General features: G+C 39.9%; 1 protein-coding gene across 3 annotated transcripts in view; it reads right to left on the bottom strand.

Moving 5' to 3' along the window:
* Nucleotides 1–26,031, bottom strand: part of CDK14 (cyclin dependent kinase 14) — a 329,408-nt gene that overhangs the window by 45,521 nt on the left and 257,856 nt on the right. For all 3 annotated transcript variants that reach the window (XM_063324807.1, XM_063324809.1, XM_063324808.1), the window contains one exon: nucleotides 21,842–21,988. In XM_063324807.1, coding sequence (XP_063180877.1) covers nucleotides 21,873–21,988 — 116 coding nt within the window. In that variant the 3' untranslated portion in view covers nucleotides 21,842–21,872. The remainder of the gene's footprint in view (nucleotides 1–21,841; nucleotides 21,989–26,031) is intronic.

Raw genomic sequence — 26,031 nt, 5'->3', positions numbered from 1 at the left:
AACACTGATCCGTTTTTTACTTGCTGTGTCATTTCTCAATGAATGTACGTGGATTTGCAAGAGGAGCTTATACTTAGAATTGAGTTGAAGTTCAGTTCTACAGCTTACAGCTTTCCAAGTGGAAAGGCAAGTCATGATACCAGCCTGCAAGCATGCGTACCTGGTCACAAGCTCTTCTCCTTTTCCTGCAGTTGTACCCCACTGCTCTTGCTCAAAATTTCATGTGATTTCCAAGGATTTGCCTTCTCCATCATACCCCTGGTGCTGCAGTTTGCACTTCATACCCATGGTTAGGTACCTCTAGCAACTTTACAAAGTTGCATCTTTTAGCACTATGAGCCGGCACTGCTTCTTTCAACAATTTTTGCCCAGTGAGTAATTAGCCACTGTACAAGCATGGTGAGTCACCATAACCTCCCTACCGTTCTGTTATAAAAAGAAATGACCATTCCTTTATTAATATTCAACAGTTATTAAGGATACCTTTTGATATATGCTTAGGTTTTACTTTGTGCATTACTCTAAAAGACTGGAATTTAGATTTGTTTTTAAAAGAATTTTTGCATTCCGGTTCTAAAGAAAAAAATCTTTAATTTTAAATTTTATTTTCAGCAGCTCAGTCTGTTTACAAAAATGCCCTGCTTAAAGCACATTAAAATGGTGAATCAGAAAATGGATGCTCTAATTTTCTTTCTAAATAAATTAAAAAAAAATAAAAGAAAATGTAATAAAAAGATAAAGCCTTCATAGAGAATTGCAGCAATTATATCTCCACAGCTACAATATAACCCAAAACTTTGCAAAGGCTTTGATTATTGAACCATGGCTGAAGTGAATAATTTGGCTTTCACTAAGAAAACAAGCACATTCATTCTCACCACAATGGAGAGAGGCAGTTTTAATTAAGCCTTATCAAAAGATGAATAAAGAATAAACTCAATACCCATTCCACAGGACTCTATTTTCATCTGTTTAGTTTAAGCTTGCCATGTTCATGCAATAATTAACCACTGTCCAAGAAATGCTGGAGTTGTGTTAATGTTGGTAAAGATTTAATTAGTTCAATTATCTGGAGAGTATTGAAGGCTCAGCACAGTACTGATTTCTTCAGGCTTTATACATACCTCAGATCAAAATATATTAAACTGAAATATAAGTGAACAAAGTAAACTTACTATTTCACTTCAGCTACTGAAGGAGTGTGTGATTAATAATTTTATTACCCTCATTTTAAAATGAGGTTTCAGAAACAGAATATGTAAGCTGTGACCTACCCATTCTTCCAGATCAACTCTTTTTTTTCCTAAGTCATGTTATAAACATATTTTTTAAAAAATTAAGTTTACTTTAGAAAAGAAAACCCAGTACTTCTTTACACAGGAAAAAAGTATAGTTCCTTTTACATTCCCCGCCCCCCCCCCCCATTGCCTACATATTTTACGTCTTTCATGGAAAGTGAGGCATTTAGAAAGCATTGAAAGCAGTGACACAGACAACTGTTTCAATCTGTCAGACAGCATGGACAGACAGTAGGGATCATTGCAGAAAATAGAGTGGCCCCCCAGCGGCCTGACCTTCCTGGTGGGAAAGCGAACACAGCGCGGTGCTTGACAAGCTCGCCAACAAAGGAGTATATTTAGTTCCCCCAAATTCTGACACGCTTCTCACAGGAAAAACGCAAACCAGGACGAGGCGTTGTCAACTACTGCTAACAAAGGGCAATTTCTAATTGGAGATTGCACCGTTACCGCAAAACAAAAAGGAAGAGATGAAAAGTGAAAACATTACTTCACTACACACAGACTGTAAGCGTTGGAGCGAGCCCGGATCCTATTTTTTAAAACTGTTCAACTCCATATTAGATGCTGTTAGATACAAGCCCTCTGGATCTGTACGTGCAGCCTTCAGTAGGAACAGAGCCCAGCAACTGGAGCATTAGGAGATCTCTCTCTTTGTGTTACTAAAATATTATCATTACCTATTCTTTGGAAAGGATGTTTGAATAAACGACATTCACTTTCCTGTAAGGTTTAAATGACATGTTTATTACTCCCACGGTCCGCCCTTTGTTTTCCCAACACTGTGTTTTGGAGTATGAGTTCTTTGTAACCAGGGAAGGCTGCACAAAGATGGATAGCACATGAAAAAGGCACGTGAGTTTATTTCCTTGAGGAGGTAAGAACCATAGGAGGATGTTATCATTTTCTTATGAAGCAATAAAAACTTATGAGTTAATATATAAGTTACTGTTTTGAAATTGCATACTACATTTATACCCAGGTTGGATTCAAGCTGTCTATTTGTCTCTGTAGGCAGTCAAAAACTACTTTATGGGTAGCACTGCTATGCTTCCCAGCGGTCGGTACCATTTGGTAAATAACCCTCATAACACACCGTACCTTATTTTCTACTACTTACATCAGCAAGAAAAGTGTAAACACTTTAAGGAATAAATTAAACTAATAAGAGAAGGTGTGAACTGCACATTGAGCGCCAGCTGATGCCTCAGTTCAGCTCCCCTTTTGGCCAAAATTTTATCTCCCCGTCCAGTTTTCTCTTGGGTGGTACAGAAAGGGAGATGCTGAAATTCATTCAGGCTTTTCTTGAGTCCAGATGGCAGATAATGCTCAGCAAGCAACTGGAGACAGCACATTTTCTATCAACTGCCTCCCCTTTCTGGCACTTGATTTTTAAGTTGCATCAACACTCTGAAGACTGGAGGTGCCCTGGTGCCCTATAGCCCGTCCCGCGCAGACTCGCTTCTGCCTGGTGCTTCTGTGAGGTTTTATGACAACCACGTGGGAGCAAACAAGGCTAATACATGATTAAAAGTATTTAATGATTCACATTTATCACAGCTGAGCAAAAACTGAGCTGAAACACCAATGTCTGCCTCTGAGTGAGCATAAGGAAGCATCTGAGGTTAAAAAAAATACCCCAAACAAGTCACAGCATGTACAACTGAGAGCCAAATTTCATTGTATGTGTCACACAAAGTCATTTATTAATACCAAGAGGATTGTAATTTTTTTGCTTAATTATAACTATTAAACAACTGCAGAGTGAACATAAATATATCCATACAGATATATCCAATCTCATATTCTTTGGTATCTCAGAAATTGCTTCATCTTCTTTCCCAGAATTTGACCAAGCTTTAAAGATAGTACTCATTTTTATTATAGAAGATTCAAGCTATATTCAAGCAAGGACTTCACTCACCCTTACACTCACAAACCATGACAGGGAAACATATGTTGCTTTACAATGACCATTAGCTACACAGCTGATGAGAAAATGAGATAACTTTAAGTATGTACAGACATATTTATAGAACAAATTTTATAATATTATATAAACTATTTCCACACGTAACGAGATCTTTAGTGTGATTCACATAAATAATTAGACGCTAAAATAATTAAGAATATGGCAGTCACAGAAAACTGACAGCAACAAAAAGCAAAAGCCATCTATTTCAGGTGCTATACTGTTAGATGGCTCTTTGGTCCCTAAATATTAATCGCATCCCTGAGATGATGCACTTTCTCCCATGTGAAAACCTTGGAAGGTGGCAGTATACACTGTAAGCCTATAGTCATTCCAAGGAGGAGTAATTTGTCTGCCAACACTTTTAAATAGGTTCTGGTTTTGAAACACAAATCACTTATTTTATCTGGAAAAGTTCTAAGGAATGGACTGGGTCTGCTACAGAATATCTACAAAAGAGGTTTAGTTTGGGGCTTCTGGCTCATCTTTCAGGTGAGAAAAAGACTCACAAAGCGCAGAAAAGATCTTAGTAGAGGCACAATCGTTTATCCCAACTAAATTTTAAACCACTGTTTTTAGTTGGCAGGAAACTGTCTATTTGCTTAACGAAGAACTGTTTTGGAGGAGGCAGCAAGAATTTGGCTGCCTTAAGCCTGAAGGGTATCTGATTTTTCTGCTTTCTCCCCTTTGAGAACATAATTCTCCTGTTTTTCTCCTAGTCTGAAAACATTTTGTGATATATGAGTTCGGCCGAGAAGCATCAGGGAACTTTGCTTACACCAAAAAAGGAACTTCAGGGTATTTTGTGCAGATAATGAAAAGAACTTGTTCAGTTTTGCAGTGCAAGCCATTTTTACTGCACAAATTCTCTGCTTTTGTGTTAGCAAAGAGGAATACTTTGAATCTTTCAGTTTAGAAGATCTTCAAGCAGACAATAGTGTGTAAACAATCCCAAAGTACATAACTTTACTAGAACAACCTCCAGTCTGTGAGCAAGGGCTGCAGAAAGGCCCCTTCATCAGATTTCCTTCTGCTCTTCACCCTGAACAAAGCCTTGGCTGACAATACCGAAATCTCCTCCTTTCTTCGGATTAAACCCCCTTTGCAGGAGAAGTATGCAAATGCTATACGCGTTTCCCTTGCTGAGGCTACTCTAACCCAGCTATCTTTTCACTGTCTATTTTACTCCGGCAGACCATCCTACCGGCTGACAGGGAGACCAGCCTTCCAATTCAATATCTTTCACAACACTGACAGTTGGATGCTGGGGCCTGCCACGAACTCTAAAAGGAGCTCATTTAGTCATAATTAACTATTCCCTGCATATTTCCTAAGGTATGGTAATTGTGCTAAAAGCCAACAAGTGAAGCATTCATTCTGGTTTTCTTTTAAACTTTTATTTTTCCACAGCAGTCTCTTTCTCCCCCCTCCTTTTTTTTTTTTTTTTTTTTTTTAAATCTTTTCTTTCTTTCTTTTCCTCCTCCCTGGAAACATTTAGAGTAAAGAAAAGGAATGACGGTGGAGATAGAGAGCTGCAGAAAACTGTGATGTAGGCAGTTCAAAAGGCAAAGTCTGCCATACGATACAGGACCCCATGGCAGCACTGAGCTATTCAGCTGGGTAAAACATAAAGAAAAATGAAATGAGTAGAATAAAGCTATGTCATTAACGCAGAATGATGGACATGCTATTTGGGTAACAGGGAGTCATGAATATACATTTCTAATTCCTTAGATATGGTGATAAGTGATCGCTGTTTCCATTAGCACCACAGTATATGTATTTGACCAATCTAAAATCTTCAAAAGTTATGCAGATTGAATGCACTTTACACACTACTCATCCTCCCTCCCCACACCACATGCACAGACCGAGTCACACCACACACAGTGGGGGTTCTCACAGGAATAAAGCATGATGGATCCAGCCCTATATACAGACCGCGTTTATCACTGTTGAGATGGAAAGCCTTGGGAAGCTGACACGGATTATTTACCTTAAAAGGCAAAATGTGACCTCATGTCTGCCTTTATCTCTTTTCTGGTTTAGGTTAAATGAACGAAGGGCCAACAGCGTGCTCTGTTTACTTACTGACTTTGTATCTGCTGGAATTCTGTTGCCTTTCAGAAAGTTTGGGACTTACAGGACACCTATCCATCATATATGTGCGTGGTCCGTATACAAAAGCAAGTGACAAAAAAGCTAAATCTCTTCACATTCCAATCTCTTTTCCACTTGGATGTGCACCAAGAGCAAAGAAATCACCGGCTTTTGCAAAGAATCCACACACGCGGGTCAGGGCAACCCAAAGCACCAATACAGGCTGGGCGGAAAACGGATTGAGAGCAGCCCTGAGGAGAACGACTTGGGGGTACTGGTGGACAAGCAGCTCAACATGAGCCGGCAATGTGCACGCACAGCCCAGAAAGTCAACCACATCCTGGGCTGCATCAGAAGAAGCGTGGCCAGCAGGTCAAGGGAGGTATTTCTGCCTTTCTACTCTGCTATCATGAGATCCCACTTGGAGTTCTGCATCCAGCTCTGGAACCCCCAACGTAAGGACCTCTTCCAGCGAGCCCAGAGGAGGGCCAGAAAGATGATCAGAGGGCTCTCCTATGAAGACAGGCTGGGAGAGCTGGAGTTGTTCAGCCTGGAGAAGAGAAGGCTCTGGGGAGACCTTATAACAGCCTTCCAGTACCTAAAAGTGGCCTACAGGAAGGATAGGGAGGGACTCTTTCATCAGGGAATGTTGTGATAGGATGAGGGGTAACTGAAAAAGTGTAGATTTAGTTTAGATATTACGAAGAAATTCTTTACTGTGAGGCTGGTGAGGCACTGGAACAGCTTGCCCAGAGAAGTCGTGGATGCCCCATCCCTGGAAGTGTTCAAGGCCAGGCTGGATGGGGCTTTGAGCAACCTGGTCTAGTGGGAGGTGTCCCTGCCCCTGGCAGGGGGGTTGGAACTAGGTGATCTTTAAGGTCCCTTCCAACTCTAACCATTCTATGATTCTATGAACTCATTTTACTTGTGTTCACTATTCATGATTCCGGTTTCACTTTTTAGTAGCATCCACCTACCTTTAGCACATAGCCTTACACTACATTTGCTTTAAACTTGTCGAATAATTTAGAATAAAACGACTTTGCAATTTTTTTTTCTTCAAACACTAGAGTACAACCACCTTTTGAAGAATGAATCTTAATGTTAAAGAGAAATCTGGATAGAATGTTTCCAAAATCCCTTTCCCCTCCCTTTATTTGGAGACTACACCAAATTTGTGGATCAATGTGGTTTGCAAAGGCAGGCAAAAACAGAGTAAAAGCCAAGCTGACAAGATGTTGCTGGAAATCTTAATGGAAAATAATTGAATATGGTATTCAAATCAAAATGATCAACTATTTTATCATCATGGTCTGGGATTTTTGTTTTCTTAGGGAGGAGATTTGGAGGGGGTTGTTCGTTTAACTTCAGTGCATTATCGTGATCGCAACACACGGTACATTAACAACAGAAATTCAACAGCTTCTCTCAGTAGACAGGAGCTGAAAATGTTGATGCTTTCACAGTGTTAGCAAGAAACTATGCTTGTCTTCATGCATACAAAGTAGGTGAGAAACACCACATAGATAAGAAGCTTTGCAGGTTTCACCTTCTGGAGCTCCTCCTTTTCTTCCTGCAGTGTTCTAGCTGCTCTTGAGCAGCACTGCTTCCTCCAGTCCTGCTTTTCTACTTCTTATGCTTCTATAAGGACCCATGCATTCAGGCTAAGTTGCGTTTACTCTCTGCCTTCAACAGTAACTCACAGAATCACTCTGCTCCATTGAGGCACATTTCAAACATCTTTCTAATTCCCCAGGTGGGCTGCAGTTTCTCTGCCCTGCATTTAGGAGTCTGGCAAAAGGAGAGATGACTTTGTCCTGATGTCTAGTGACATAAGCAATGCTGTGACTTATCAGTAATATTCCTACTTTCGGCATCGCACAAGCTGGTACAGTAGTTTTCCAGAAAACTGTAAGGTCTGGAGGTGATTTTGGGGAGTGAGGAGTACAGCCTACACAAGACAGCAAGTCCAGGACTTGAAAATTCAGAAAGTATAAGCATTAAGTTCTCTGAGGAAATATGGCAAGGGTTAATGATCCAAAAGCAATGTTCCATCTGCTAAGAAAATTAAAATCAAGATTTACGCATAAAGTTCCTGGTCAAGGAGTTTGACAGGGTCAGGTCAAGAAATCTTCAGTGTGCCTCATTCTATCTAAACATATCTTCTTAAAGATTTAGTAATATATGTAAATAGCTTGTGGGATATTGAACATAGGGGTAGGATTTAGTTTTTTTTAAAAAAAAAAGAAAGAAAAAAAAGTGGTGAGGCAAAGTCTTAGAATAGGATTTTGAGAGAGAGATATCAGTTTACTGCAACGCACAGTTAACAACACAGATGGAAAAGAAGATTAAGAAGTGAGTGATATCAAAGTCAGAGACTACAGACACACACTAAAAAAATGACATGGCCCAATCCTAGGTTCAACTTGTGGATTGTTTTATACTGCCCTATTTAATTTGAAATGTAATACATAAAACAAAAGTTGAAATGTTACTGATTGAACCACGTTTCATCAACAGCTGCTCACGTTACATAGAGCTGTTTAGATGACCTCAGGCCTCACTAGATTTTTCCAACACTCTCTACACATCCACCCCCCTCAAGAAGAGACAAAGGCAATTCATACAGCAAGTGTTTTTACACACTGGTAATGAGAAAAGGAGTCACTGACATGGAATACGGACCATGTGTTAGAGCCTTTTGCCAGCTGAAAAGTGATTCACAAAGATGGGCAACTTTGCAGAACGCACACTAGCAAGTTCCAGTGATTTCTTAGAAATCTGGGGGAGAAAAGAAAAGATGTACAAATCAGATGATGAATACACTATTCTCCCACCCACTTGGGAGATTGCTTGATCTTGCCTCACTTGCTCTTGCCTGATCTTCCCTAGAGAGTCAAGGAACAAAACAGGATTCATTTAGGACAGAAAAGTCAGGATTTGCATGAATGACAAACAACTGCAGCAACAGTAAGTTTGAGGAACAGTGAGGCATTTACTAATTCCTTCCTGGCTATTATTCTTCATTTGGATTATGAAGTTCCTAGAGGCTAAGAAAACGTCAAATCAATTTTGAAAAATCAGAAGTTGTCTGGTTAAATAAAGAAATTATGACTAATGGTTAAATTCCTTCTTCTGTTTCAGGCTACATTTCTTTTACTTGCCAGAAAATGTAGATATGTTGAAAATACTAGTTGTTTAACTATTTGCTTCTAATTCTGAGTCATAACTTCTTTGGTCATCAACCTAGGACACGCACAGGTCACTAACCTGTGTCACTCACAGTCCTAGGAAAGTCTTATCTGCGCTTGCCTGACTTCGTAGCCCAAACATCCTTCTGCTCCTGTCCAAGCAGCGACTGCTAGATGCAGATAGACATGATAGCCACCACAAGTCCCTCAAATATATCTCTAGCAGGTCTGTCCAGTGCTTATGGATCCTTGTCTTTACTCCATTGACCTAACAGACTCGAAGATTTCCAGAGAGCTTGCTCTATTTTCCCAACAGAAGTCTGATTTCCAAACTCCATTCAAATAATTTAAATGTATATCACTTTCCCAAACAAAGCACCAGAGCAGATATTGAGTAGTGAACACCTCCTGAACTTTTCAAACTAATTTCCAATTTTTTACTTAAATAGTAGTTGGGCACCTGCAGAGCTACCCAAGGTGGGAAAAAGTCTCCCATGGGATCTGCATAGGATATATTTATTCTGATATTCTGCTCTCTTTATTGAACTTTGCAAAGGACTGAGCCTGAGCATTCATTAGCGCAGACTACAGCAGCCAATATTCACAGTGCCTATCTGAAAGAACTTTACACTAAAAAGTTATCTGAAAGGTAAAGAATGCCTGTGTTTACAGTGCTTTAGCAACTCTTCTTTTTGGCAAACTAGCAGACTGCAAATGCTGAGCTTTTTCTATGAAATACAAAACCAAAAACACTCATCTGTTAGTCTCAGTACAAATATTTTGATTAAGAATGTCCTTTTAAAAAAGTCTGATTCTGATTCACGTTAGGTGGAGACAGGGAAATTCAACAGCCTGTGGTTACTCAATAAAGCAGACCCTGGCTACTCCATAACCAACTTCAAGACTTTGATGGACGGAAGAAAATGAAAGCTGAAAAAAATCGTCAAAGATCTGAACACTAAACAAACATTCCTCAGCATTCAACCAACAAACATTCCTCAGCATTCAACCAAGAGACCGCTTAAGCATGAGCTGCAAACTTCTGAGAAGTACACATTTAATATATAAAAGACAAAATTCCTTAACAAGAAGAGATATAGTTTGCAAAATAGTTCTTCAGGAACCGCTTGCAGCCTTTAAATCTCATTTACTCAGCCTGAGATGGTATTGTTGTGTCTATGTTAGTTCTGATAAGGGAGCCAGCCCTACTCCCATTGAAATCTACGGCATTCTCCCATTGTCTTCAGGAGGAGCAGGGCTAGACTCAAAGCCTCACAAAGATACCATGAAAAAAGACTCCGGAAGGTACCATGATCCCATCTTATTTTCTTAACATTTCTGAAAAAAACTATGGGGAGAAAAAAATCTATGCAGTTCATTTCTACCGATATGCAATATGCCTTTTATATGAAAATATAGACTAGTGAAGCAAATGAATGGTTAGCAACTTTAATAGCCAGGGGCTAGCTAAGCTGACTGGGATGAAGAATTTGCCTGCAATTTTACCACTACAGAATGTCTTGGAGAAGACTAAGCATTTTGCAATGCTGGTATTTTAAATGAGCATTTTTTAAGTCCATGACAGGCAGCAGACCCTGTAGTCTTCATTTCACATTAAATTTTATATGCTAAACCTAAACGCTTTATTTATTTTTAAATCCACACTTTCTAAGGGTATGTAGTCTTTCCTGGAAATGAACTTGTATCATGCAACTGGAATCGCATTCTGATCTTATGTAGTCTGACTAAGCATTAAAAATGAGCTCTGTTATAATTAAACTTGCAACAGAAACACATCTTTTTACAACAGCAGCTTGCAAAGAAACCCCAACTCCACTGCATCCAGAAAACAAAACACTGCCCCATGTTAATAATGAATGCAGCTCATATCTACCACATTCTGTTAAATTGCTAAAATTGCCCAGATAAACCATTTGAGACTACGTCAGGTTTAATTAATACAACATGACCTGATCATTTCCACAGTTGGGAAGAAAGAAGTTGGCGTTCTTTAAATCCAGAGCTCAACCTGGAGATTATGCTAAGTTGCTTCATTCATAGTCCACACTCCTCCGCACATGTCAGGAGGACAGCATTTGTCCCCTCCAGTGATAAACAAATTATACATGAAATCAATTCCACTTCACAATAATTTTCCCTATTGGGTATTATCTTTCCTCCTCTGCTCCCTCCAGTTAAGCTTGCATCCTGTAACTTGCTAATGAGCTGGGGGCTTTCTGTTCCAGGTGGCACCCCCTGCCTCGAAGTCATGACATTTCCCATTTCGAATGCTGCTGGCATTTTTCGACAGCTCCTGCTAACTAGCCTTTTTGACCTGCACTAAGAGGAACTCATCTGATCGAATCCTCTAACCTGCCAATCACGCCAGCAAATGATCTTCACAGTCACTCCCAAGGCAGGAGGGGGGAAAAAAAAGGGAGAGCGAGAGAGGGGGAGCGCGGGAGAAAGCTAGTGAGGGAGTGATGGAGCAGGCAAGCAGGCAGCCTCTGCAGCTACCTAATGAGAGTACTTTAAGTCTCTGAGGCAGCTGAAACATTGAAAAACTGGTGGGAAAATTAGGACAGAACGGAATGTCTGGTGCTGTAATTACTGATTTCTTTCCACCTTGAGATCATTTTGAGAGCAATACCTCCGAGATGTGCCATTTTCTGAAGAACACAAGTTAATTTTACCATATAAACAGAAAACAGATATATTTTTCCCTGCCAGCATCAATATGCAAACCTTATAATTCTGGTCTGCCAAATGGCGTTCTTTACAGAATTAATTAGGAGCTGTAAGCTCGTTAAATGAGTGTCTTCACCTAGGGATGATTATGAGTATTTTTTGTTGTTGATGCAAGCCATAAATAGCATTTTTAACCTAATTTAAATGGTGGCAACATTTACACCTCTGTATTTACAAGTGTCTGCACACAGATACGTAAAACAACAAATACAGTATCTACATAGTCTAGATGTGACTTTGTGGGCTGAAAACAAGCAGAGTCATGATAATGACTCAGTTGTTTTGATTTTGTTCATTTTATGATGTGACAGATGACTTACTGCTAAATCTTTCAAGCACACCAGGACAGATTTAATTGTGTAGATTCTTTTTGCCTCCAGATAACTAGTTTTGGCCCTAATCAAACTTAGGAGGTGGACTGTAAGCTAACTAGATTTTAATACACATGCAATGCACATACTGAACTAAAGAGGTGTTAAAAGAAATTGTGCAATAAGAATTTCAGGAAGACAACTTAAATAAAAAGGCTTATACCACGCTGTGACCACATTGTTACAATATACACACCAGAAAATATAATGCACAATCAGTCCTTCTATTAATGTCAAAAGACGGTTACAGATATGGCTGTACAGAATTAATAGGTAGGTAGTAATGGCAGAGAATGATCACCCATAATTACTAATTCAAAATACATATATGCTCCAAACCAACATTAATAATTTATAACAAGACCACAAAATTATGGAAATACCCAATTCTGTTTCCACTTCTTAAAATATCTGAAGATACTGTTTCAATGTTATTCTTCTATATTATATATTCTTATTGGAGAATTTAGTATTTTTTCCTGATTTTTTTTGATTTTCCTCCTCAGACTTTTCATAGCAATTTAACAATAGGAGTATGTGGGAAACCCATCCACCCTCACCCCAGCTTATGGGACAGAATAAATTAATGTATTTTTATTAACTGAGTTGTAAACTATTGTGGGGAGAGTCTTGCCTAAAAATGCAGCAGCTAGAAGTATTCAGCGCACATTTACTTTAATGGCTGTTGCCTCCAGAGCCAATTTTGCAGTGGTTGGTTTAGTTTCTTTGTTTCATAGAGAATCAGGCAATGTAAACTACAGGCTCGAAATAGCAACACAAAGCTCGCTCTCCACAGAAACAATTCTGGTATACGGCATTACTAAAATTCGTTTTTTGTTTACGATTTGGCTGAAACTAAAATGTTCTGTTAATTCTGAATGCTGCAAATGATGCCTGAGAGGTGATGCCTCTCATTAGCTTTGCTGTCTCTCTGGGTTACGGGCCATGTGTCAGCACTGGAAGCCTCTGCTTTGTCTGCAGACCTCAGTTTCTCCCCTTCAGTGGTTCCACTTTTCCTCTTAGACAAAGCCTAACTGAGGAGTCACGTGAGGAAATAATCCTAAAGGAGAGGTGACTGTCCATGGGAGAATAGGGAGAGTTTAGACCCGCTTTTGCCTCCCTCCCAGTCATTGTCATTTATACATTGTCCTCTCTGCATTCAAATGTCATCCCAGACTATCGGCCCACTGCAACTCAAACGGCCTTTCATGCCTAGAAACTTCTTAAAGCATCAACGGACCACAAAGACCGTCTAGTGGGAATCGCTTGCTATCCTAATATTAATAAGACAATTCAGTGCACTTATGGCACAGAGGATTCCACCTTCCAGATCTTAAATTTAAGAACAAACAAACTGGGAAGACAGATAAACAGATTTGCAACTGGGCAAATGCAAATATCACTAATTATCTTTCCTATAGCATAAGAGACTGTTAAATTAAAAACCTCTACACTAAAAATTATTTGAAAATGAATCTTCATAGTGCTGAAGGCAAGTTATCATGCATTAGAAATGAACTGAAAACAGGCTCCAGACTATGCAACGGTACAAGAAAATATGATATCGTCCCTTGACAGAAGTTCATCCCTAACAGTAGTAATGCTTCCTTTTTCTTCTGCCAGTTCTGCAGCTGATTTGGCCATGAAATATTGCAACTTAAATAAAAATCAGGCCAGAAAGTATGTAGCCACTAATTTCACACAGAATAACATGGAGTATATAACTGCAAGGAAGACATAAATCTCTCCTAGCCATGGAAGCTTGAAATACTTGTCCTACCGAGCACAGTAGGTAATAATAAATATGAAGTCCTCCTCTCTCTATCCTGCCTCTTTTCTTTTCCTCATGGGGGATGCCGATATCTGTTGGAGGGACAACACAGCAGGGCGTAAGCCATTCAGAAGGTTCCTGGAATGCCTTGATGATAACTTCCTTCTCCAAGTGATAGATAAGCCAATGAGGAGAGGAGCTATGCTGGATCTTGTTCTCGCCAACAAGGAGGGGCTGGTGGGGAATGTGAAGCTCAAGGGCAGCCTTGGCTGCAGCGACCATGAAATGGTGGAGTTCAAGATCCTTAGGGCAGCAAGGAGGGCACACAGCAAGTTTGCTACCCTGGACTTCAGGAGAGCAGACTTTGGCCTCTTCAGGGATCTGCTTGGTAGAGTACCATGGGATAAAGGTCTGGTGGGAAGAGGGACCCAAGAAAGCTGGTTAATATTCAAGGATCACCTCCTCCAAGTTCAGGAGTGATGCATCCCAACAAAGAGGAAGTCATGCAAAAATGTCAAGAGACTTCCATGGACGAACAAGGAGCTCTTGGACAAATTCAAAGTCAAAAAGAAAGCCTACAGAGGGTGGAAGAAAGGACAGATAACCTGGGAAGAACACAGAAAAATTCTCTGAGCAGCCAGGGATCAGGTTAGGAAAGCTAAAGCCCTGATAGAATTAAATCTGGGCAGGGACATCAAGAGCAAGAAGAAAAGCCTCTACAGGTAGGTCAGTGATAAAAGGAAGACTAGGGAAGATGTGGGACATCTCTGGAAGGTAACGAGAGACCTGGTCACCCATGATGTGGAGAAGGCTGAGGTACTCAACAACTTTTTTGCCTCGATCTTCACAAGCAAGGGCTCTAGCCATACCACCCAAGAAGGCAAAGGCAGGGACTGGGAGAATGAAGAACTGCCCACTGTAGGAGACGATCAGGTTTGAGACCATCTAAGGAACCTGAAGGTGCACAAGTCCATGGGACCCAATGACATGCATCCGCAGGTCCTGAGGGAACTGGTGGATGAAGTTGCTAAGACACTATCCATCATATTTGAGAAGCCATGGGTGTCCAGTGAAATTCCCACTGACTGGAAAAGGAGAAACATAACCCCCATTTTTAGAAAGGGGAAAAATGGAAGACACAGTGAACTGGTCAGTCTTACCTGTGTGCCCAGCAAGATCATGGAGCAGATCCTCCTGGCAACTCTGCTAAGGCACATGGAAAATAAGGAGGTGAATGGTGACAGCCAACATGGCTTCAGTAATGGCAAATTGTGCCTGACAAATCTGGTGTCCTTCTAGGAGGGGATTACAGCATTGGTGGAAAGGGGATGAGCAACTGACGTCATCTACCTGGACTTGTGCAAAGGATTTGACACTGTCCTGCACACCATCCTTGTCTCTAAATTGGTAAGACATGGATTTGATAGATGGACCACTCGGTGGATAAAGAATTGGCTGGATGGTTGCACTCAAAGAGTTGTGGTCAACGGCTCAATGTCCAAGTGTTGACCAGCGCCAAGTGGCGTTTCTCAGGTGTGTCAGTATTGGGACCGGAGCTCTTTAACATCTTAATTGGTGACATGGACAGTGGGATTGAGTGCACTCTCAGCAAGTTTGCTGATGACACCAAGCTGTGTGGTGCAGTTGACACACTGGAGAGAAAGGATGCTATCCAGAGGGATCTGCACAGACTTGAGAGGTGGGCCAGTATGAACCTGATGATGTTCAACAAGGCCAAGTACAAGGTCCTGCACCTCGATCGGGGCAATCCCAGGCACAAATACAGGCTAGGTGGAGAACGGACTGAGAGCAGCCTTGAGAAGGACTTGGGGGTGTCGGTGAATGAGAAGATCAACGTGAGCCGGCAATGTGCACTTGCAGCCCAGAAAGCCAACCACATCCTGGGCTGCATCAAAAGAAGCGTGGCCAGCGAGGGAGGTGATTCTGCCCCTCTACTCCACTCTCGTGAGATCCCGCCTGGAGTTCTGCATGCAGCTCTGGATCCCCCACCATAAGAAGGACACAGACCTGTTGGAGTGAGTCCAGAGGAGGGCCAGAAAGATCATCATAGGGCTGGAGCACCTCTCCTATGAAGACAGGCTGAGAGACTTGGGGTTGTTCAGCCTGGAGAAGAGAAGGCCCCAGGGAGACCTTATAATGGCCTTCCATTACCTAAATGGGACCTACAGGAAAGATGGGGAGGGACTCTTGATCAGGGAGTGTAGTGATAGGACAAGGGGTAACAGTTTTAAACTGAAAGAGGGGAGATTTAGATTAGATATCAGGAAGAAATTCTTTATTGTGAGGGTGGTGAGGCACTGGAACAGGTTGCCCAGAGAAGTCGTGGATGCCCCATCCCTGGAAGTGTTCAAGGCCAGGCTGGATGGGGCTTTGAGCAACCTGGTCTAGTGGGAGGTGTCCCTGCCCAGGGCAGGGGGGTTGGAACTAGATGATCTTTAAGGCCCTTCCAACCCAAACCATTCTATGATTCTATCCCTGTGGCATACTGTGGAACCTGATGGACATCTGCAGGGATGGTTGCTCTACCCTCAGTCACCACGTGTCGCTTAAGGGAGACAAGGGGTTTATATGAAGACAGCCTTGCACTGGCCAGCTCTTTTCTCAGTCCATTTCACCCTCTGTGCAGAGTCTACTGAATATAGTGGACTTTTCTTTATGGCTGAACAGAGGGCAAAATTCAGTCCATAACTCTCATTTTAGACTTTAGGAACAAGATAATAAATTCTTAGATATCAAGAGGAGAATGTAGTCCAGTGCCTGGAGTTTTTCACTTGTGTGCTAAATTTAGGGAATATTCTATCAGTGTGGTGATCTTATTCTTTGATATTAAGTAAAGCACAGCTGGAACAGTCTCATAAAACCATTATGTTGTTAACATATGAAAATAATGGCACTAAAAGTATTAGCCAAAAAATACCTTGGATCCTGCAGTTATCTTTCACAGCTTAATACTAATTCAACGTTTTACAAAATTGATGTTATAATTTCAACTCTGTTTAGTACTGTCATTACTGGACTCAAACCCAAATTGCTTTCAGCTGCCCACCACAACTGCATCTTATTAGCCTTTTCAAGAAAGCCAATTTATGCAAATCCAGTATTAGTTAAATAATTAAACTGACCCTCAACATTCATGTATAGACATTGTCTGGCACTAAAAGATGCAAGAGAAATTTAAACCTCCCGTCTTTAGGGCTTAGGCCTCCATCTTTTCAACTGCAGCAGCACAATGACTGTTTGTACACATCTATTTGAATCCATCTATTAAAAAAACAGAAGTGTATTTAAAAAAATGAAACTTAACTGCTGTGCTTTTATAACTCTGCTTTTCTCTCCCAAGCAGGGTTTACAGTGAATTTCAAGATCTCACACCTATAAGGCACTACTGGCTACTTTCAGCTTTTGTTTAAATCAACAGTGAGAAAACCTGGCTGACATACAGTAACTCAGTTCAGAATTTCTCTTTTATGCAGACCTTTCTCCTCTGAATTTTCTACAGTTTTATCCCCTGAAGCTGGAGAGATGAAGACTTAGAAGCACAGTATATGTTTTTGCATGGTGATTCAGCAACACTGGGATAGCCAGGACAGAGGAAATGCAGGGGAGCAGCGAATGAGAATGGCTTTTCAATACTGACTGCTGGACATATACACTGCTGGACTATAGCTTCCCTGCGGCTCGACAAGGGCAAAGCAGGCAAAAATCATGTTCCCACATAGCAGTGCTGAAGGGACACTCTTACAGAAGGTGTAAATGTAAAACTGAGGATGACAAAGAAAAATGAAACTGTTTGGATGGGGATGCAACAACAGTCACCTCTCTAGCTAGCAAAGAGAAAAAGGCAATTTTAGGTAACGATTCTGCGCTGCTGAACATCCCTCGTAAGAAACAACCAAATCAGTAACTGGCACTTTTTGCCATTATAGTGGTAACTGTCACCTCTTCAGCTTTATTCTGTTTTACATAGCTGAGCTGACCTGAATGACGCCATCATCCCTTTGATTGGCTGGGCTGGTGGCAGTTGCTGGCTTAAATGGACACAGAAGAAAGAATTCAGCATCCTGCGATTGAAATTCAGGATTGCTCGGATGCATGTGCGTGTGGTGAAGCAATACAAATAAAGACCGCTTTTTGTTTTGCTCCAGTGAATTGTCAAAGAGATTTAGAAAGCCAGGGGATCTCATTATGGTAATACAGGTTAAATGCTTTAAAAGCATATGGTGTTACCATCCTGAATGAAGCTGTCCCTGCCGGCTCCGGGAAGCAGACAATAGGCCAGAAGCACATCTCGTGTCTCTGGTCCGCCAATGGGAACTGGGGATTATAAATCACCACGAGAAAACATTGCGTGCTATCTGGTATCAGGTAATGCCTTGTCTTTTCAATTACAATTTGACTCATCCTTCTCCAGTGAAGAACAAGCTCTACCCATGTATTCCACTGGCCACAGGATAAAGCAGCCTAGAGTTTCTTACGGTCCATTCACGTCGCAATAAAATATCTGTAGAGATGGGTGAATACTATATGAATAAATCTCAACAGTCTGTGTAGCAGTGGGGAATGGGGAATGCTTCCACAGAGGTGCTTGCTGCCCAAGGGGAAACAAAATAGCAGTGAAAACCATCGGCCAAAAAATAAAAATATTTTGCTTTATTACAAAGCTTTAAAGATGCTTGGATATGGCCAGAAGGTCCCATATAATTCACTGCTAAACTGATTCTTCTTCGCGAAATGGAGCTCATTACCACATCTTCTTAATTTTCTCCAGTAGGGGGCAGTCTCAAAAAGATCTTGGTAACTTCAAATGTCAGCTCTTTCCCCATGGGCACTGAAATAACATGTTGTCTCTCTCTTGGAGCCCATGACAATGACACAGTGTAGGCCACAAAGACCCTATTAGTAGTCTGGATCTGACAAGGATTATCCAGGTTTTCAGAAACAGGTTACTGCTACTTCAGAGAGTTTTTTGGATTTGTAAGCAGCTATGCTGCAAACAGGCAGCTGAAGAACAATATTTTAGACAGTAGAAATTCTCAGGGATGCAGCAGTTTCCTCAGCTGCTCCTTGCAGCTATTTCTCAGGGCAGCAGACGAGCTCTAACAAATGACGATGGAGCCATTTACAAAGTTACTGCCTTTAGCTCCTCTCCTTTACCAACCTGCCAGAAACTGCTGCTTCCAAAGCTGGCAGATGATGATGTTTACCCATATCTCAGCCATTCCTGGGCAAAACCCTGTCTCTTTATTTTCCAAACCCTAAAGAAAGGTGGATTTAAAGCAGTGGGTGCACTATTAACTTCTGGCAAGTGTGTGGAGAGAAAACAGCAGGCCGTAATTTGTTAGATTATCACACCAAGATTTGGCGCAGCTTCTTTGTTGGCGCTCTCAATTTTATTTTCTATTCTACCCTGAAAAAAGGAAATTAGGAACACTTGGAAGGATGGACCAGACAAAAGACATAAGACTAGAATTTCTTTCCACACCATCAACGTTCTGGAGGGGGTTGAAGACGGTTTCTTCATTTGTTTTTTTTGTGTGCAAGTCTTCTAATTAATTCCTTTATAATATATAAAAATATATAAAATGTATAAAACCCAGAAACACACACACATACGTCAGAGGATTCACAGAGCAACTATCTACAAATTTTTCTCTTTTACAGCTTCCTAATGTATATTGGAATACTTCAAAATTCCAGCCCCTACCACCTCTATATATCCATAAAGTCGATTCAAGAAGATGGGTAGAACACGTATGTACCTGCCTTGTCCAGGAGACAAGCTATAAGTATTTGTTTGCCTCTATTTTTTTCATAATCTGATCTATTTCCTTGCAGTATTGGCACCTTTTAGTTTTCCTTTATCCTCACTAGCTGTGATGTTATCAGACCATTCTCGTTGACAATTTAACAGCTCGTTCTGCTTTCTTCCCTAACTCTACTTGTCTCGCTTACCCGTTAACTTCATGGCCCTGGAGAGCTACTGTCATCTTTCTTTTTGCTGTTTATGCACCTTTTTGCCTCACTGAGCCTTGTGAATGGAGACTTTAACTGAATATCTCATAATAAATACCCCTTCCTTAATGCTACTACCCTGCTTACTGCAACTCCAGTCCTCTGCTAGAATAACTGACTCAGGTTCTAACTCATCGATTTTACCGATTGAACATCCTACTGGCGAGTCACCACTCTACTGCTTAAAATCAGAGCCACCTGCTATTCAGATTAAGCCTTCACCAGACGTCCTTTTCACATTATCAAAACTGCAGTCTTTTTTCCCCAACTCCTTTCGCTCTCCACACTGACTCTTACTTCCTCTTGCTTGGTGGTCTCATCCTTTCAAAGGGTTCCACCCATGCTAACAATCTGTCACCCAGGTCCAGGCTCCATGTCCATATTTCTTCTGCCTCCCCTGCTATTCTAGTTTAATCTCATCAGTCCTCAGCTCTCTACATTGTAAAAGTAAGAGGACTTCTGTTTGGTATTATTAGTCTTCCAGTGTTACCTGCTGCTCCCCGTCTTATATCACAAGTCAAATACTACAACAAAGAACTGATATTTTATTGCACTGTAAGCACCTAACACAAGAAAGTCCCAAGCCATCATGGAAAACGGTAATCAATAATGAACACGTGTCACAACATTTATTAAGTGCTGCCAGATCTTACACAATGTAAGGTGCTATTCTGTATTAAAGCTGTGGTTAAGTAGCCACAACCGTACAGCGATGTGTGTCAAGGCTGGCTCTCTCTTCCTGCTTACACATAACATTTTAAAACGTCATCTGTATCTGCTTTCAGTAAGAATGGTCAAACGATTCTCTTCTGTGCTATTTTGCATGCTCTTTTGCAAATACAAACTTTCTATTGCATACTGTATATATGAAAAATTACATTTGTTTGGAAGCCAGAGAAAGGAGATTCTGTACATGAGAAAGGAGATTCTGTACATAAGCTTCAAAATAAAAGGTCTTTAGCACAGATGGGCACATTCTAAATTTACTTTAGATGGATGATATGTAACGTTAGAACAGACAAGGTTGAAGAGATGTCTGCAGGGACACAGCCCCAGGAAAAAGTAGGGATTAGCTTGTCAATAAAGATGTAAACAGACTGCTCTGAGGCAGCCTCATTTCTGACATTAGAAATTCTTAAATGGTTTGCTGGCGAAGAGCATGTGCAAAAATTGGGGCACGCTGTCAAGACCAAAATCTATTCATTTCAGTTTTTCAGTAGTTGCTGCCTGTCAGGCAGACAGTCTCCACAACATGACAGGGTTAAAAAATTATTGCACATAAACATTCAACAGTAAAACTGAATATAATTCATTAGAGAAGGTTATATCCGATACTGTAGCAAGCAGACTTAGATAAAGATAGACTTCATGAGAGTATCAACTACATTTATATCACACCATACATTTGAATATGTACACGAGCAGCATGTGCATTTATCTCAGCTCCTAGAACTTCCATAACAAGCTGCTATAAAAGACTCAACATGCAAAAGCAACTGTGACTTTAAAAAATAAAAGGCAGGCCTAGGTTTTTAAACGAGACAAATCTGCACTTTGGGTACTTTGTGAAACACTGTGAGTATGAAACTATTTAGAGAAGTATAATAAGCAAATCAGCCATATAAAAGGACACTGCTAATCTGGAAGAGTCTGTCAAGTGGTAGATCCCACTGAACAAACACTGGGGTGAGGCATAGGGTCAGAAGAGAGTTAATGCCGCAACGTAACAACCACCATTCCCTTACTTTAAGCTAGGAAGTAGCCTCTCTACTCACCTGCCCTTCACAGGTTCTGTTCTATTCTTAGAATATCTGAAGTCATATTACACACTATTCCACTGCTGAATAAATAGGGTTAAAAAGATGAAACATTGAATGAAAGCCATCTGGGAACAAAACCAGTTCTAGTAGATCCAGTGATACAGATCAAATTCATTAACATAACAGCACCTCTGACTCCATCAAGAACATCCTTCTGCTATCAAGTCTACCAAACCTACTAAATCAATCATATTTGTCCTTGCCCCAAAGTTAACAACAGAACTGGCTACAGATAATTTTATCTCGTCATATCTTAACCAGAGGAAAAGAATATCAGTCCAAATTAAAGGCAACCTCGTGCTTAATCTGCTGGCACCAACTTCTGCGATATTTTCAACCTGTCAGTGACACTGATCCTGCCCACAACGCCAGGAACGTACACTCCTCATATGGATCATCTATACTGCAAAAACAGATTATCTGCCTGAACATGAGCAATTTGAGAAATGTGCAGTTTAATTTTATAGTTTACTTCTCTAGAAAGGACTAAAATAGAGAGTATTTGCAAAGACACACCTTCCAATAATCATGTCTTACCTGCATTATCAGTTGTGAACATAGGTATTCTTCAATGTTTGCTGTTTGATACACCTTTGCCATAACTATTGTTTTTTCCAAAGACTCGCATGCTTTCTCCAGTCTCTGTCTGTAATCTTACATTCGGTACAGTAAAAATAGAAGACACTGCAAAAAAAAGTGGCAGTTCAGAAACTTTGATTTTTTACGCAAAAGCAGTAATTTAAAAATAATTAGTTAATATACATGACAAACACAGCACTTGGCAAATATATACAGCTTTTACATATATCACCTATTCCCACTGGAAAGAACCTGCATACACGATGGCGGAAGCTGGAGGATGCAAACGTTCTCAGTTGCATCCATCTAAAAAAACCTTTTTCCAGGGTGTGTGTGTTTGTTTCTTTGTCCTTACACTGCTATATAATTCATATTTTCCAGTTTGAAATTTCCTCTCTGACAGTATTTAGAAATAAATAGGAATGTGAAAAAATGCAGCAAGTTTTTTCAATAACTTGACATCATGTATCACATCCTCAAAATCCTGATGCCAGTAGAACTGAGATATTTTGTTGTACTTCATTCCATTAACTCTTAAAGACAACTAAGCTTGTTAAGAATATCTCAACAACTCAAATAGCTTTTACATAAAGTAATCCCCTTCTGCATGAGCTAGAAAAACCTTGAAGAGTTCCGCACAACACCAGGCAACTATTTATGAGTAGACATGATGATATTAACCACAGGATCAAACTGAAAATGGTTAAAGACTCACACATTAATGATACAAAACCTCCTTTTTACTTCGGATGCCTCAATCTGGTGGGGAAAAATCACTGACTTTTAATACCTTCTAAGAACAGATGTCCATATAAAAATATCCTCAGAGAGCTGCCACTGCGTGATTGCATGAGCAAATGTTAATAGACTGTCTGTTTAGAGAACTGATCAGGGCCGGAACAGTTTTCTTTGTTTTCGCACGAACAACTACCACAGCTGTAAGTTTTTGGAGCCACTCTTTCATTTTTATGAATTTTAAAGACCCAGCTATTGTTTTACCCACAGTATCTTACGACTGTATTTTTGACATCTCAACTTGCATTTGATATTCTGCTATCCTTGGTAACACACATTCTATGCAAACATATATTCTATGAAAATAAATCAATATGAGCTCTCAAATATGAAAGCAGAAAAGGGGGAGGACTAATTTTTTTTTCTTAAATAGAAAATAAGAAGTACACATATTTACTAAAAGCAGTTAATCTACAGATTACTGCTCCAGTCTGAGATGAATGAAGGCTGTGTTTCTTCATCAACTGTGTTGTATTCCCAGACAATATTTTTTTGGCAGAATTGCACAACTCAACTTTTTAATGTAATATTTTTTAAAAATGAAAGTGGCTACATGATGGCTCATCTGGAAACTGAACTTCTAACTCAATTGAAATGATGCCTTGACTTGAAACCAAACAAAAAAAAAAAAAAATCAAAATTTTGCTTCTCACAGGAACTTATTTTGCACACATTTTAAAAATAAAACAGAAGATCAAAATGTTATCCTGCAATATATTACATAGAATATAAATTCATAGTACAAAAGTCAAAACAAGAAGAGAACATGAAACACTTCTTTTTGACTTTCTCAATGTAGGTAGAGTCACCATACTTTTGTGAAATACTGTGATTCCATAGAAACAATATTTTCTGATGGAAAATCATTTCACTGTGGTTTTTTTTCCCCCTCTCTCTCTTTCTTCCTCCTCACCTGAGAGTCTTTCCTTGGTTTTTAGTGCTAAATCACCGAATTTGCAATTCAGCATTAGGAGTATGTTGGACAAAACATATTCCATGATGAATACATCAGGGATTTGTAAAATCGCAGTGGTGTCTTGATTGGGAGGCAGCAGATTTTGTGTGTACACACACTTCTGTTGTGCATAAAGTCTCAATGTATTTATACCTACATTTCATTAATTATCAATAGCAAGTCTTTCCCAATGTAAAATATTAACCCAGAGAAGTAGAATCACAAAAACTGGTAATTTCACTACACAGTAAACATTTTCCCAACTCTCCAAAGTATATGACTTCTTTGTTTTGCAAATATGTTTACAAGTATATCCAAGTCATACTAAACAGAAATGATTGTAGTATTTGATACTGGGATTGTCCTTTCTTGCATCTGGATTTATGCTTCATAATGATTATCTACTAGACACAGAAACAGTCTTTCTGTAACTCAAAATTTTACTGGAGGCATTTAGAAGAACCTTGCTTTAAAATATAATGATTTTTCATCTTTATTCTCCCCCCTTCAAAAGGTTTCACTGCTCCTGATGTTTAACGTTATGCAAAGACGTGTTTCTGCCAATGAATATCGCCTTATGGTTATGCTTCTGCAAATAACCTGCTGTGAGCTGATAAAAGGATTAATGCAGCCAAAATTCTTAATCTGTGAAATTACAAATTAAATTCTCATATTAAAAATACCACCCTGAGGTATTTTTTGTGGTTTTAATTCCCCTCTGGTGTTCTGCATACATTGTGCTTGTTAATGACTAGGACAAGACTGTCTCTGTTGGCAGCCTGCTGCAGAGTGATAATGTGTAGGCATTTACTTCACTGATAGAACTGGATTTAACCACTGACTGATAAACTAAGTGGCAAGTGGGTAATAAGTCCATATTAACAGAAAAGTACTACTGCAGAATTCAGAATTCAAAATCCTGGCTAGACTAAATCACACAGTCAGAGGGATTGAGATGTCACCACTGCAGAATGATTTTTGTTTTCCATTTAGTGGAAAAAGGCATTCTTGATGTTTCATTAGTTCTGAAGAAATGAATCTCTTTGCATCAGTTTCAGCAAAGACAGCCTTAATTTACACGACAGCCTTTGAATTTACAGCTTATGAAGTACCGCAGTCAGCAAACTGAGTGGTGGGTTAGCGTGGCAGAAGAGGAAACTGGGAATCTATTTGCAGAGGAAGGACATGGCCTATGCCAGAGACAGTGATGGACAAAAATTAGTGGTCCTAGTTTGGTTTTAATGTTCGTATTCTAAAAGTGGGAGAGTGCTCTTCAGAGCAGAGTCGGCAGTAGGGTGCAGCCAGGCCACAGAACCAGTGCAAAATGTAACTATTCCAGCTGTTGGGGAAGGAAATGGTAAACTTTTAGAAGATGAAAGTTTTCGTACAGACACTGGCATAAACAAAATCTATTGTGGATTAATATTCAGAAGCTGAGCTCAGTTTTTGCAAGCAAACTTGTAAATCAGCCATAGTTATACAGGCACGTGCCATTGTTGCACTTCTGAACTTTTTGTCTCTAAGTACTGGATTTAGATCTTTTGCTAATAGATGTATGCTTGAAAGCAGAAAATAGCATACACTGTTCCAATGCAAGCATGCTTCTCTTCACCACATTGAGTTAAAGCAAAATGCTGACTGTTATTCCCCCGTGAAACCTATTTTTAATAACAGAATCTGAATCAAAAATATCATGCATGATAATAATTTTCCCCAGAATAAACAGTCGTGTGCTTTTAACATTGGAAAAATATATGGACAAGTACAGTATAAATGATTTACAATTATTAAGGAGATAACTGACAGCATACATGATGATAGGAACATTTTTGCCAAGTCAACTGGAATGCATTTTGTTTAATAAAAGAAATAAAAAGATGTATGCAAATACTGAAAGCATTCTCAGTTAATAATATCATCTGCCATCCTCTTCTTACACAGTCTAATTCAGCAAATTAACTGATTGCCTACTTTGTGTTTCTCAGACTTCCGAATGCCAAGTCCTTTCTTAAAGGTTACTGTTATAACAGATAGAGATTCTGTGAATCAAACACGGCTGGATTTTTATCCTGTACGCCGCAGCTAGTTAAGAAGTACTGTGTATCATAAAGTGAAAAGCACTAAATATGTAAATTGTATTTTTCCTTTTGCTTTATGACAATTCAGATAATTCTCTTGGCTGCACACATAATCAAATACAAAGATAGCTGGCTGCAGACTGCAGAGCAGAGATAGCAAAAAAAAAAAAAAATCCATTTTTTCCTGTGTCAAGCTAACTATGTAATTTCAAACTACACAATTGCACTCACATATTTTGTGTGTGGCTGTGTATGTCCATGAAGCCATCTGCATGAGGGTTAGCACACACGCGTGCATCTCTATGAAACAGCATCTTTGT

The sequence above is a fragment of the Chroicocephalus ridibundus genome, chromosome 2, assembly GCF_963924245.1.
Source record: "Chroicocephalus ridibundus chromosome 2, bChrRid1.1, whole genome shotgun sequence".
Taxonomy (NCBI): Eukaryota; Metazoa; Chordata; class Aves; order Charadriiformes; family Laridae; genus Chroicocephalus; species Chroicocephalus ridibundus.
The sequence above is the reverse complement of the archived record's forward strand: the minus strand, read 5'-3'. Positions and strand labels throughout refer to the sequence as shown.